The sequence below is a fragment of the Bufo bufo genome, chromosome 2 (assembly GCF_905171765.1).
Source record: "Bufo bufo chromosome 2, aBufBuf1.1, whole genome shotgun sequence".
Classification (NCBI taxonomy): Eukaryota; Metazoa; Chordata; class Amphibia; order Anura; family Bufonidae; genus Bufo; species Bufo bufo.
Genome location: NC_053390.1, coordinates 56,974,898 through 56,988,597, shown reverse-complemented (window position 1 = coordinate 56,988,597; position 13,700 = coordinate 56,974,898). Strand labels below are relative to the sequence as shown.

At 47.1% G+C, this 13,700-nt stretch overlaps 1 protein-coding gene across 1 annotated transcript in view; it reads left to right on the top strand.

Annotated features, from left to right (window-relative positions):
• PSTPIP2 (proline-serine-threonine phosphatase interacting protein 2) overlaps positions 1–13,700 on the top strand; it is a 128,285-nt gene that overhangs the window by 77,072 nt on the left and 37,513 nt on the right. Inside the window, exon 3 of the mRNA XM_040421141.1 lies at positions 9,655–9,732. Coding sequence (XP_040277075.1) covers positions 9,655–9,732 — 78 coding nt within the window. The remainder of the gene's footprint in view (positions 1–9,654; positions 9,733–13,700) is intronic.

Sequence of the window (13,700 nt, the reverse complement as noted above, 5' to 3'; positions counted from 1 at the left end):
AATGACCTATCCTCTGGATAGGTCATCAGTATCTGATCAGTGGGGGTCCAACACCCAGGATCCCCGCCGATTAGCTGTTTGAGAAGGTAGCGGCACTACTGTTAGCGCCGCGGTCTTCTCTCTGCTTTTCCTAGGCCAGTGATGTCACGTTCATCGGTCATGTGGCCTAGGAGCATCTCAGCCCTATTCAAGTGAATGGTGCTGAGCGCAATACCAAGCACAGCCACTATACAATGTACGGCGCTGTGCTTGGTAACCTGCAAGAAGGTGCCTTCTCAAAACAGCTGATCAGGGCCATGCCAGAGGATAGGTAATCAGTAATGAAGTCCTGGAAAACCCTTTTAGAGGGTGCCATTAAAAAGTACAACTTGTCCTGCAAAAAAAGAAAAAAAAAAAGGCCCCCATATGTCTATGTGAATAGAAAATTTAGAAATGCTCTCGAAATGCAGAAAGGAAAAAATGAAAGCACAAAAATCGAAACTGGCTCAGTCCTGTAAGGGGTTGGCCCATCTTGTACTTTGGGGGCATATCACTAGGATATGCCCCCAATGTCTGATAGAGTTGCCCCCAAAGCCCCAGAGGGCGCACCACACATGCACGGCCACCCTCCATTCATTTTTATGGGAGTGCCGAAAATAGCCAAGCACTATCTCGGCTATTTTCGTCAACGCCACAGAAGTGAGTGGAGCGGTGGGCACGCTTGTGCGGTGCGCTTCCCATTTATTTCTATGGGACTCCCGAAAGTAACTGAGCATGCAGCCTGGCTATTTTTGGCACTCCAATAGTTCTAGAGATAGGTGCGGGTCCCACCTCTGGGATCCTGCTCTCAGACATCCTAGCGATATGCCCTCAATGTAGGAGATGGACCAACCCCTTTTAGGGTTATACTCTCTATGTTTTACCACCTCACATAGGATCTATGGTGCGTACGACTCTACTTAGTGTTTCAATTAACACAAAAACAATTATGGGTTTTAAACCCTTAGGATTGTAAGGGTGGGCTCACACATGTTTTTTTTTTACTGACGGAACTGGCTGCCGGATCTGGCAAAACGTATTGCAACTGATGGCATTTGTAAGACTGATCAGGATCCTGATCAGTCTGAAAAATGCCAGATCAGTCAGAAAAATGCATTGAAATGCCAGATCCGTTTTTCTGGCGTCATCCGGAAAAACGTATCCGGCATTTATTTTTTTCAGACCGGAAGGACGGATCCGGCATTCTGGTATTTTGAATGCCAGATCCGGCAGTAATACATTCCTATGGAAAAAAATGCCAGATCCGGCATTCAGGCAAGTTTTTTTGGCCGGAGATAAAACCGTAGCATGCTGCGGTTTTATCTTTTTCCTGATCAGTCAAAAAGACTGAACTGAAGACATCCTGATGCATCCTGAACGGAATGCTCTCCATTCAGAATGCATGTGGATAAGGCCTCATGCACATGACCGTTCCGTTTTTTGTGGTCCGCAAACCGCGGATCCGCAAAAAAACGGAAGCTGTCCGTGTGCCTTCCACAATTTGCGGAACGGGCGGCCCATTGTAGAAATGCCTATTCTTGTCCGCAAAACGGACAAGAATAGGACATGTTCTATTTTTTTTGCGGGGCCACGGTACAGAGCAACGGATGCGGACAGCACACGGAGTGCTGTCCGCATCTTTTGCGGCCCCATTAAAGTGAATGGGTCCGCAACGGAGCCGCAAAAACGGCGGCTCGGATGCGGACCCAAACAACGGCCGTGTGCATGAGGCCTAAAACTGATCAATTCTTTTCCGGTATAGAGCCCTTAGGACGGAACTCTATGCCGGAAAAGAAAAACAAGATTTTTGTGAACTCACCTGTAAAATCTCTTTCTCGATTTATTCATTTGGGGACACAGGGTATAGCTTGCTGCTGCCACTAGGAGGTGACACTAGGCTGAAAGCTGTTAGCTCCTCCCCTTCAGGCTATACCCCCTCCAGCCTGGAGAGAGCATATCAGTTTGTGCTCCAGCAGTAGGAGAAGCAGAATTAAACTAAAAAACAAATGAAACTGCACACTGCCGTAAGACCGAACCAAACAAGGTCCAAACTGGCAAAACATTGACCCCACTTGCAGTATAAAGAACATTGGGTGGGTGCTGTGTCCACCAATGAATAAAACGAGAAAGAGATTTTACAGGCGAGTTCACAAAAATCTAGTTTTCTCGCTCATATCATTGGGGGACACAGGACCGTGGGACGTCCTGAAGCAGTCCCCGGGGCGGCAAAAAACAACCCCCAGAACCTAACTCCCTCATGGAAGTCACTACACTGCGGCCTGCAAGACTCCGCGGCCGAGAGCAGCATCCGCCGAGGTTAAAGAATGCACTCAGTAGAATTTTGTGAAGGTGTGTAAGGAGGACCAAGTCGCCGCCTTACACAATTAAGACGCAGAAGCGTGGTGGAGGTGCGCCCAAGAAGCCCCGACCGCCCTGGTAGAGTGAGCCGTGATCCCAGGAGGAGGTGTCTTGTCCCTAGAGTGATAGGCCTCGGCAATTGCCGACCTAATCCACTGGGCAATAGTTACCTTGGAAGCCGCCAAACCTCTACGAGGACCTTCCAAAATTACAAACAGAGCGTCCGTGCGCCTAAAAGGGGGCCACGACGGACAGGTAGATCTTCAAGGCCCGCACCACGTCCAGACGATGGAGAGAAACCTCCCGTGGATGAGAAGGCTTAGGGCAAAACGAGGGTAGAACAATGTCCTCGTTAACGTGAAACACGGATACTACCTTTGGTAGAAAAGATGGCACTGGGCAGAGCACCACCTTATCTTGATGGAACACCAAGAAGGGCTCCCAGGGCCGCCAGTTCCGAAACCCTTCGAATAGATGTAATAGCCACTAAAAACACCACTTTCCACGAAAGCAAACGAAGGGAGACCTCACTCAGAGGTTCGAATGGAGCGAAACCAGCACTAGGTTTAGGTCCCAAGAGTGCAACGGCGGCCAATAGGGAGGCACGGTGTGAGCCACCCCTTGTATGAAGGTTTTGATCGGACCTAAGACGGCCAGTGTACACTGGAAAAAAATGGATAGGGCTGAGATAGGGAACTAAGAGCCAGACCCAGTTCTAATCCGGACTGAAGAAACGCCAGCACCGTAGGAAGGGAAAACCTCCTGGGAGGAAGACCGCGTTCCTCACAGAAGCGTAGGAAGGACTTCCAAGTCCGATAGTAAGTCTTGGAAGAGGAGGGCTTCCTAGCCCTAATCATAGTCCGAATGACCGCATCAGAAAAACCCCTCTGTTTCAACAAGAAGGTTTCAACAGCCACGCCGTTAAACGTAGCATATCTAAATTCTGATGGAAGACTGGGCCTTGGGAGAGCAGGTCGGCCCTGAGTGGAAGGGGCCACGGTGCATCCCGCAGAAGAAGAATGAGCTCTGAGTACCAAGCTCGTCGAGGCCAGACTGGGGCGATCAGGATTGTCTGGATGCCTTCTATCCTGATTCTGCACAGGATCCGAGGCAGGAGTGGTAAGGGTAGGAACACTTAAAGGAACGAGAAGCTGTCCCATGGTGCCACGAGAGCATCCGCGTAATACGCCACCGGGTCTCTTGCGCAAGACAAGAAGCACAGGAGCTTGTGATTGAGCCTGGACGCCATCAAGTCCACTTCTGGACGTCCCCACCGGAGACAGAGAGTCTCGAACACCTCCTTATGGAGAGACCACTCCCCCGGGTCCACCGTCATCCGGCTGAGAAAGTCTGCCATCCAATTGTCCACTCCCGGAATGTAGACTGCAGAAATTACCGGAACATGGGCTTCCGCCCACTGTAGAATCTTCGCAGACTCCTGCATCACCGCACGGCTGTGAGTCCCTCCTTGGTGGTTGATGTAGGCCACCGCCATGGCATTGTCCGACTGTACTCTGACCGAACGACCCTGCAAGAGGGGAGTCCAATGGCGAAGGGGGAGGTAGATGGCCCGGAGTTCCAGGATGTTGATGGCCAGTTTTGACTCCGATGGAGACCAAACGCCCTGGACCGTCCGGGTGGCGAAGACCCTGCCCCAGCCGTGGAGGCTGGCGTCGGTTGTAATGACGGTCCACGTCACGGGGAGAAAGGATTTCCCCGAAGACAGGTACGCAGTCATGATCCCCCAACTGAGTGCCGAACGCACTTGCCGAGATAGATGAATCCTGAGATCCAGAGAGTCCAGGGATTTGTCCCAGAATGACAAAATGGCCCGCTGAAAGCACCTGGTGTGGAATTGGGCAAAAGGGATTGCCTCGAAAGAGGCTACCATCAGGCCCAGCACCCGCATACAATCGCGGATAGACGTACTGCGGCGCTGGAGTAGCAGAAGCACCGACCTCTGAATATCCAGTGTCTTGTCCAGTGGCAGGCGTACCACGCCTGTACCTGAATCTAACGTCATGCCTAGGAACCTGACTTGAGTGGCGGGAGACAGGAAGGACTTCCTCATATTGATTATCCATCCGAAACAGAATAGAGTGCTGACAGTGATCTGAAGATTTTCCTCGCATTGAGACGCCATAGAAGCCTTGATCAAGATGTCGTCCAAATACGGGAGTAGAGTAATGCCCCTGGACCGCAGAAGACCCAGAAGGGGAGCGAGTACCTTTGTGAATACTCGCGGAGCTGTCGCCAGGCCGAATGGTAGGGCGACAAGTTGGTAATGGGATGAATGAATGGCAAACCGAAGAAAACGCTGGTGAACGGTTGCGATGGGAACGTTTAGGTAAGCATCCTGGATGTCTATGGACGCAATGAATTCACCTTGTACCAATGAAGCAACCACGGAACGAAGGCTGAATACGGAGGAAGCGGTTCACTATCTTGAGGTCCAGCACTGGGCGAACATCGCCCTCTTTTTTGGGACCACAAATAGGTTGGAATAAAAACCCGTAACCCTCTCTTCTAAGGGCACCGGCGTTATTACCCCCGAAGCGCCCCCCCCCCCCCCTGGTGGCGGGGAGTTTCTCCTGAACCTGGAAGGTGTCAAGTATAGCAGATATCAGGCTATTCACCATGGATACAATCTGAGAAGAGTGCTCCGGGTCCATTTCCATTTCCGTATCCAAATCCCCAATCTCACCCTCCGACAGTGCGTCATCTAAAAAGGAGGACCCCTGTGATCGGGAGCCGGGAGGGGATGTTGAGGCGTCAGAGGAGGAACGGTGGCCTGCCCTGGGACGCTTACTAGAAAGTCTGCCTCTGGTTTGTACACCATGCGACGGTGTGGATTGCACCGGTGGCGATTTCTCAACCAAACTACCCAGCAAGGAAAGGGTGGAATGGGAGATTTTAGAGAGGTCGTCCACTGCCCGGGACAGGGACCTTGCCCAGTTAGGGAGGGAGGCGCTTCTCCATCGTTGTTATGCGATGCCGCCACAGGGGAAGAGCTAACAGCTTTCAGCCTAGTGTCGCCTCCTAGTGGCAGCAGCAAGCTATACCCACGGTCTTGTGTCCCCCAATGATATGAGCGAGAAAACGCAAGTGTGAAAGTACCCTTAGAAACTAAAAGATGCCAAATAATTTTTACAGGCTTAGGGTACTTTCACACTTGCGTTTTTCTTTTCCGGCACTGAGTTCCGTCCTAGGGGCTCTATACCGGAAAAGAACTGATCAGTTTTATCCTAATGCATTCTGAATGGAGAGAAATCCGTTCAGGATGCATCAGGATGTCTTTAGTTCAGTCTTTTTGACCGTTCAGGACGGAGATATTTCCGCAGCATGCTGCGGTTTTATCTCTGCCCAAAAAAACTGAACACTTGCCTCAATGCCGGATCCGGAATTTTTTCCATAGGAATGTATTAGTGCCGGATTCGGCATTCAAATTGCCACATTGACGGATCCGGTATTCCGGTCTGCGCATGCACAGACCTTTAACCACCTCCGGACCGCCTAACGCAGGATCGCGTTCCGGAGGTGGCAGCCCTGCGCAGAGTCACGCATATATGCGTCATCTCGCGATGGCCGAGATTTCCTGTGAACGCGCGCACACAGGCGCGCGCGCTCACAGGAACGGAAGGTAAGAGAGTTGATCTCCAGCCTGCCAGCGGCGATCGTTCGCTGGCAGGCTGGAGATGTGTTTTTTTTTTAACCCCTAACAGGTATATTAGACGCTGTTTTGATAACAGCGTCTAATATACCTGCTACCTGGTCCTCTGGTGGTCCCCTTTGTTTGGATCGACCACCAGAGGACACAGGTAGCTCAGTAAAGTAGCACCAAGCACCACTACACTACACTACACCCCCCCCCCCCCGTCACTTATTAACCCCTTATTAGCCCCTGATCACCCCATATAGACTCCCTGATCACCCCCCTGTCATTGATCACCCCCCTGTCATTGATCAACCCCCTGTAAAGCTCCATTCAGACGTCCGCATGATTTTTACGGATCCACTGATAGATGGATCGGATCCGCAAAACGCATCCGGACGTCTGAATGAAGCCTTACAGGGGCGTGATCAATGACTGTGGTGATCACCCCATATAGACTCCCTGATCACCCCCCTGTCATTGATTACCCCCCTGTCATTGATTACCCCCCTGTAAAGCTCCATTCAGATGTCCGCATGATTTTTACGGATGCACTGATAGATGGATCGGATCCGCAAAACGCATCCGGACGTCTGAATGAAGCCTTACAGGGGCATGATCAATGACTGTGGTGATCACCCCATATAGACTCCCTGATCACCCCCCTGTAAAGCTCCATTCAGATGTCCGCATGATTTTTACGGATGCACTGATAGATGGATCCGATCCGCAAAACGCATCCGGACGTCTGAATGAAGCCTTACAGGGGCATGATCAATGACTGTGGTGATCACCCCATATAGACTCCCTGATCACCCCCCTGTCATTGATCACCCCCCCTGTCATTGATCACCCCCCCTGTCATTGATCAACCCCCTGTCATTGATCACCAACCCTGTCATTGATCACCCCTCTGTAAGGCTCCATTCAGACATTTTTTTGGCCCAAGTTAGCGGAATTTTTTTTTTTTTTTTCTTACAAAGTCTCATATTCCACTAACTTGTGTCAAAAAATAAAATCTCACATGAGCTCACCATACCCCTCACGGAATCCAAATGCGTAGAATTTTTTAGACATTTATATTCCAGACTTCTTCTCACGCTTTAGGGCCCCTAGAATGCCAGGGCAGTATAAATACCCCACATGTGACCCCATTTCGGAAAGAAGACACCCCCAGGTATTCCGTGAGGGGCATATTGAGTCCATGAAAGATTGCAATTTTTGTCCCAAGTTAGCGGAACGGGAGACTTTGTGAGAAAAAAATTAAAAATATCAATTTCCGCTAACTTGTGCCAAAAAAAAAAAAATTTCTATGAACTCGCCATGCCCCTCATTGAATACCTTGGGGTGTCTTATTTCCAAAATGGGGTCACATGTGGGGTATTTATACTGCCCTGGCATTCTAGGGGCCCCAAAGCGTGAGAAGAAGTCTGGTATCCAAATGTCTAAAAATGCCCTCCTAAAAGGAATTTGGGCACCTTTGCGCATCTAGGCTGCAAAAAAGTGTCACACATCTGGTATCGCCGTACTCAGGAGAAGTTGGGGAATGTGTTTTGGGGTGTCATTTTACATATACCCATGCTGGGTGAGAGAAATATCTTGGTCAAATGCCAACTTTGTATAAAAAAAATGGGAAAAGTTGTTTTTTGCCAAGATATTTCTCTCACCCAGCAAGGGTATATGTAAAATGACACCCCAAAACACATTCCCCAACTTCTCCTGAATACGGCGATACCACATGTGTGACACTTTTTTGCAGCCTAGGTGGGCAAAGGGGCCCATATTCCAAAGAGCACCTTTAGGATTTCACAGGTCATTTACCTACTTACCACAGATTAGGGCCCCTGGAAAATGCCAGGGCAGTATAACTACCCCACAAGTGACCCCATTTTGGAAAGAAGACACCCCAAGGTATTCCGTGAGGGGCATGGCGAGTTCCTAGAATTTTTTATTTTTTGTCACAAGTTAGTGGAAAATGATGATTTTTTTTTTTTTCATAAGGTGCTCTTTGGAATATGGGCCCCTTTGCCCACCTAGGCTGCAAAAAAGTGTCACACATCTGGTATTTCCGTACTCAGGAGAAGTTGGGGAATGTGTTTTGGGGTGTCATTTTACATATACCCATGCTGGGTGAGAGAAATATCTTGGCAAAAGACAACTTTTCCCATTTTTTTATACAAAGGTTGGCATTTGACCAAGATATTTATCTCACCCAGCATGGGTATATGTAAAAAGACACCCCAAAACACATTCCCCACCTTCTCCTGAGTACGGAGATACCAGATGTGTGACACTTTTTTGCAGCCTAGGTGGGCAAAGGGGCCCATATTCCAAAGAGCACCTTTCGGATTTCACAGGTCATTTTTTACAGAATTTGATTTCAAACTCCTTACCACACATTTGGGCCCCTAGAATGCCAGGGCAGTATAACTACCCCACAAGTGACCCCATTTTGGAAAGAAGACACCCCAAGGTATTTCGTGATGGGCATAGTGAGTTCATAGAAGTTTTTATTTTTTGTCACAAGTTAGTGGAATATGAGACTTTGTAAGAAAAAAAAAAATAAAAATCATCATTTTCCGCTAACTTGTGACAAAAAATAAAAAGTTCTATGAACTCACTATGCCCATCAGCGAATACCTTAGGGTGTGTACTTTCCGAAATGGGGTCATTTGTGGGGTGTTTGTACTGTCTGGGCATTGTAGAACCTCAGGAAACATGACAGGTGCTCAGAAAGTCAGAGCTGCTTCAAAAAGCGGAAATTCACATTTTTGTACCATATTTTGTAAACGCTATAACTTTTACCCAAACATTTTTTTTTTATCAAAGACATGTAGAACTATAAATTTAGAGCAAAATTTCTATATGGATCTCAAAATTTTACAACTGAAAGTGAAAAATGTCATTTTTTTGCAAAAAAATCGTTAAATTTCGATTAATAACAAAAAAAGTAAAAATGTCAGCAGCAATGAAATACCACCAAATGAAAGCTCTATTAGTGAGAAGAAAAGGAGGTAAAATTCATTTGGGTGGTAAGTTGCATGACCGAGCAATAAACGGTGAAAGTAGGGTAGGTCAGAAGTGTAAAAAGTGGCCTGGTCTTTCAGGGTGTTTAAGCACTGGGGGCTGAAGTGGTTAAAAACGTAAAAAAAAAAAAAAATACCTGATCTGTTTTGCTGGATGACACCGGAAAAATGGATCTGGTATTGCAATGCATTTTTCAGACTGATCAGGATCCTGATAAAGGCTCATGCACATGAAAGTTTTTTGACTTCAGTATGCGTTACTTATACTGAACCATTCATTTCAATGGGTCAGCAAAAAAAACTGAAGTGTCTCCGTGTGCATTCCGTTTCCGTATTTCCGTTCAAATATAGAACATGTCCTATTATTGCCCGCAAATCCAGTTCCGTCGCTCCATTCAAGTCAATAGGTCCGCAAAAAAAACTAACACATACGGAATATACTCTGTATGTCTTCCGTATCCGCAATCCTGTGTTGAAAAATTGCTTTATAAACCATCCATACCCTATCCACAAACAAGATAGATAGATAGATAGATATGAGATAGATTTAATAGATTTTGGTTAAAGACATGAAATAACACAACATTTTACCTTCTGCAGGGCGGCAATAGAAGAGAGATACGGAAAAGATCTGGTTAATTTATGTAAGAAGAAGCCTTGTGGTCAGACTGAGATACAGTGAGTGGCAGTTCCCTGATCTACTGTAGAAGAATCTCTAATGTTTGGTCTTGTCTAGGGGTACTTTCACACTAGCGGCAGGGGACTCCGGCAGGCTGTTCCGGCGGATGAACAGCCTGCCGGAGTCCCCTGCCGCTAGTGTGAAACTAGCCTTAGAAAACTAATTTTTAACCCTTTTACATCGTTCTGAATTCATTGATCATTTAACCGGTGTAAAGAGCAGCTATAAAGACAGTGTCGCCGACATGTCTGTATGTTACACCGGCAGCCTATTGATTTCATGTAATGCTTCACTTGTCCAGCGGCGGCGCTGAAACAATTCTTAAACACTTTATTTGTTTATATAATAGGAAATCATACAATTTTCTAAGGCTACTTTCACACCTGCGTTCAGAACGGATCGGTTTGCATTTTTCTTTAAAAAAAAAAAAAGTCTAAGTCAAAACAGATCCGTCCTGACTTACATTGAAAGTCAATGGGGGACGGATCCGTTTTCAATTGCCCCATATTATGTCAGTGAAAACGGATCCGTCCCCATTGACTTACATTGTAAGTCAGGACGGATCCGATTGGCTTCGTATCGTCAGGCGGACATCAAAACGCTGCAAGCTGCGTTTTGATGTCCGCCTCCAGAGCGGAAGACAGGTGCAACCTGATGCATTCTGAACGGATCCTTATCTATTCAGAATGCATTGGGGCTGAAGTGATCCGTTTTGGGCAGCTTGTGAGAGCCCTGAAACGGATCTCACTAGCGGACCCAGAAACGCCAGTGTGAAAGTAGCCTAATATACAGTCAGGTCCATAAATATTGGGACATCGACACAATTCTAACATTTTTGGCTCTATACACCACCACATTGGATTTGAAATGAAACGAACAAGATGTGCTTTAACTGCAGACTGTCAGCTTTAATTTGAGAGTATTTACATCCAAATCAGGTGAACGGTGCAGGAATTACAACAGTTTTCATATGTGCCTCCCACTTGTTAAGGAACCAAAAGTAATGGGACATAATAATAATCATTAATCAAACTTTCACTTTTTAATACTTGGTTGCAAATCCTTTGCAGTCAATTACAGCCTGAAGTCTGGAACGCATAGACATCACCAGACGCTGGGTTTCATCCCTGGTGAGGCTCTGCCAGGCCTGTACTGCAACTGTCTTCAGTTCCTGCTTGTTCTTGGGGCATTTTCCCTTCAGTTTTGTCTTCAGCAAGTGAAATGCATGCTCAATCGGATTTAGGTCAGGAGATTGACTTGGCCATTGCATAACATTCCACTTCTTTCCCTTAAAAAACTCTTTGGTTGCTTTTGCAGTATGCTTTGGGTCATTGTCCATCTGCACTGTGAAGCGCCGCCAATGAGTTCTGACGCATTTGGCTGAATATGAGCAGATAATATTGCCCGAAACACTTCAGAATTCATCCTGCTGCTTTTGTCAGCAGTCACATCATCAATAAATACAAGAGAAGCAGTTCCATTGGCAGACATACATGCCCACGCCATGACACTACCACCACCATGCTTCACTGATGAGGTGGTATGCTTAGGATCATGAGCAGTTCCTTTCCTTCTCCATACTCTTCTCTTCCCATCACTCTGGTACAAGTTGATCTTGGTCTCGTCTGTCCATAGGATGTTGTTCCAGAACTGTGAAGGCTTTTTTAGATGTCGTTTGGCAAACTCTAATCTGGCCTTCCTGTTTTTGAGGCTCACCAATGGTTTACATCTTGTGGTGAACCCTCTGTATTCACTCTGGTGAAGTTTTCTCTTGATTGTTGACTTTCAAACACCTACCTCCTGGAGAGTGTTCTGGCCAACTGTTTTGAAGGGTGTTTTCTTCACCAGGGAAATAATTTTTCGCTCATCCACCACAGTTGTTTTCCGTGGTCTTCCGGCACTTTTGGTGTTGCTGAGCTCACCGGTGCGTTCCTTCTTTTTAAGGATGTTCCAAACAGTTGTTTTGGCCACGCCTAATGTTTTTGCTATCTCTCTGATTGGTTTGTTTTGTTTTTTCAGCCTAATGATGGCTTGCTTCACTGATAGTGACAGCTCTTTGGATCTCATCTTGAGAGTTGACAGCAACAGATTCCAAAAGCAAATAGCACACTTGAAATGAACTCTGGACCTTTTATCTGCTCATTGTAATTGGGATAATGAGGGAATAACACACACCTGGCCATGGAACAGCTGAGAAGCCAATTGTCCTATTACTTTTGGTTCCTTAACAAGTGGGAGGGACATATGAAAACTGTTGTAATTCCTACACCGTTCACCTGATTTGGATGTAAATACCTCAAATTAACGGTGACAGTCTGCAGGTAAAGCACATCTAGTTTCTTTCATTTCAAATCCATTGTGGTGGTGTATAGAGCCAAAAATGTTAGAATTGTGTCGAATTGTGCCCAATATTTATGGACCTGACTGTACATGTAATTAAAATTACCTTGCTTATATCAGGCAGTTGACCTCTATATGCAGTAGAATGGTATAGCTCATGTATCAGTCCTATGTAATAAAACATGGCATCAGTCATGTGACACTCTTAATGGGGTTATCCGGTAAATGATAATGATGACCTATCTTCAGGATAGGTCATCATTATCAGATCAGCAGGGATCCGAGTCTCGGCACAACTGCCGATCAGCTGTTTCGGGGAGCCACCGCGCTCCTCGTAGATCTGGTGATGTTAGAAGGCTTAGAAGCTAATCTTAAAATTTTTAAGAAAATTTCCAAAACCCAATTTTTAAGGACCAGTTCAGGTCTGAAGTCACTTTGTGAGGCTTACATAGTAGAAACCACCCATAAATGGCCCCATTTTAGAAACTACACCCCGCAAGCTACTCAAAACGGATTTTACAAACTTTGTTAACCCTTTAGGTGTTCCACAAGAATTAAAGGAAAAACGAGATTTTTGTATAACTTACCAGTAAAATCTCTTTCTCGCTCTTTCCTTGGGGGACACAGAAGACCTTGGGTATAGCTCATCTCCATAGGAGGCGTGACACTAAGTGAAGACTGTTAAGCCCCTCCTCCACAGCTATACCCTCAGCCTGGAGAGAGAGACTGCCAGTTGCGTGTCCAAGTAGTGAGAAAAGGCAAAGTCCAAAAGTGGAACCAACAAGCCAACTACCCAACGGGTAAAACAAACTCGGAAACCGTGCAGAGAAGAACAAAGAATGGGTGGGTGCTGTGTCCCCCAAGGAAAGAGCGAGAAAGAGAGATTTTACTGGTAAGTTATACAAAAATCTCGTTTTCTCGCCCAGTTTCCTTGGGGGACACAGAAGACCTTGGGACGTTCAATAGCAGTCCAAAAGGGGAGGGACCACAGCACCAAGGCGAAGCACCCGAAGGCATCAAGAAACCGCCACCTGCAGACCAGGCGGCTTTAGGCAGCATACGCCGAAGCCCGAGTATGCACCCTGTAGAACTCGGTAAGGTGTGCAAGGAAGACAGCGACCGCCTTGCACAAATGCATGGCCGAAGCCTAATGCCTCCGGCCCAGGAGGAACCGACAGCTCTGGTGAAATGAATGGTGACACCAAAAGCAGAACCCTGCCCATGGTGCGGCAACCACAGCAATAGCCACTCTGAGAAAGTGGAGGAAAGCCACCCTGGAGGCCGTCAACCCTTTGCGCGGACCTCCTGGAAACACAAGAGACCGAACGTCGACAAGAGTCGGAGATCTCTAAATAAAAACTGCAAGGCCCAAACAACGTCCAAATCGGTGAAATGTCCGTTCCCGGGGATGGGAAGGGGAGGACAACTGCCTCGATGAAATGAAAGACAAACACCACTTCAGAAGGAAGGAAGAGACGGAATGGAGAACAGCCCTGTCCTGCAAAGACAGAAGGCTCGGAACAAGAAGGGCCGCCACTCAGGCACCCGTCAGAGACACGATGGCTACAGAAACACAACCGTACAGGACAGAAGGAGTAGAGAGAACTTCTGTAACAGTTCCAAGGGA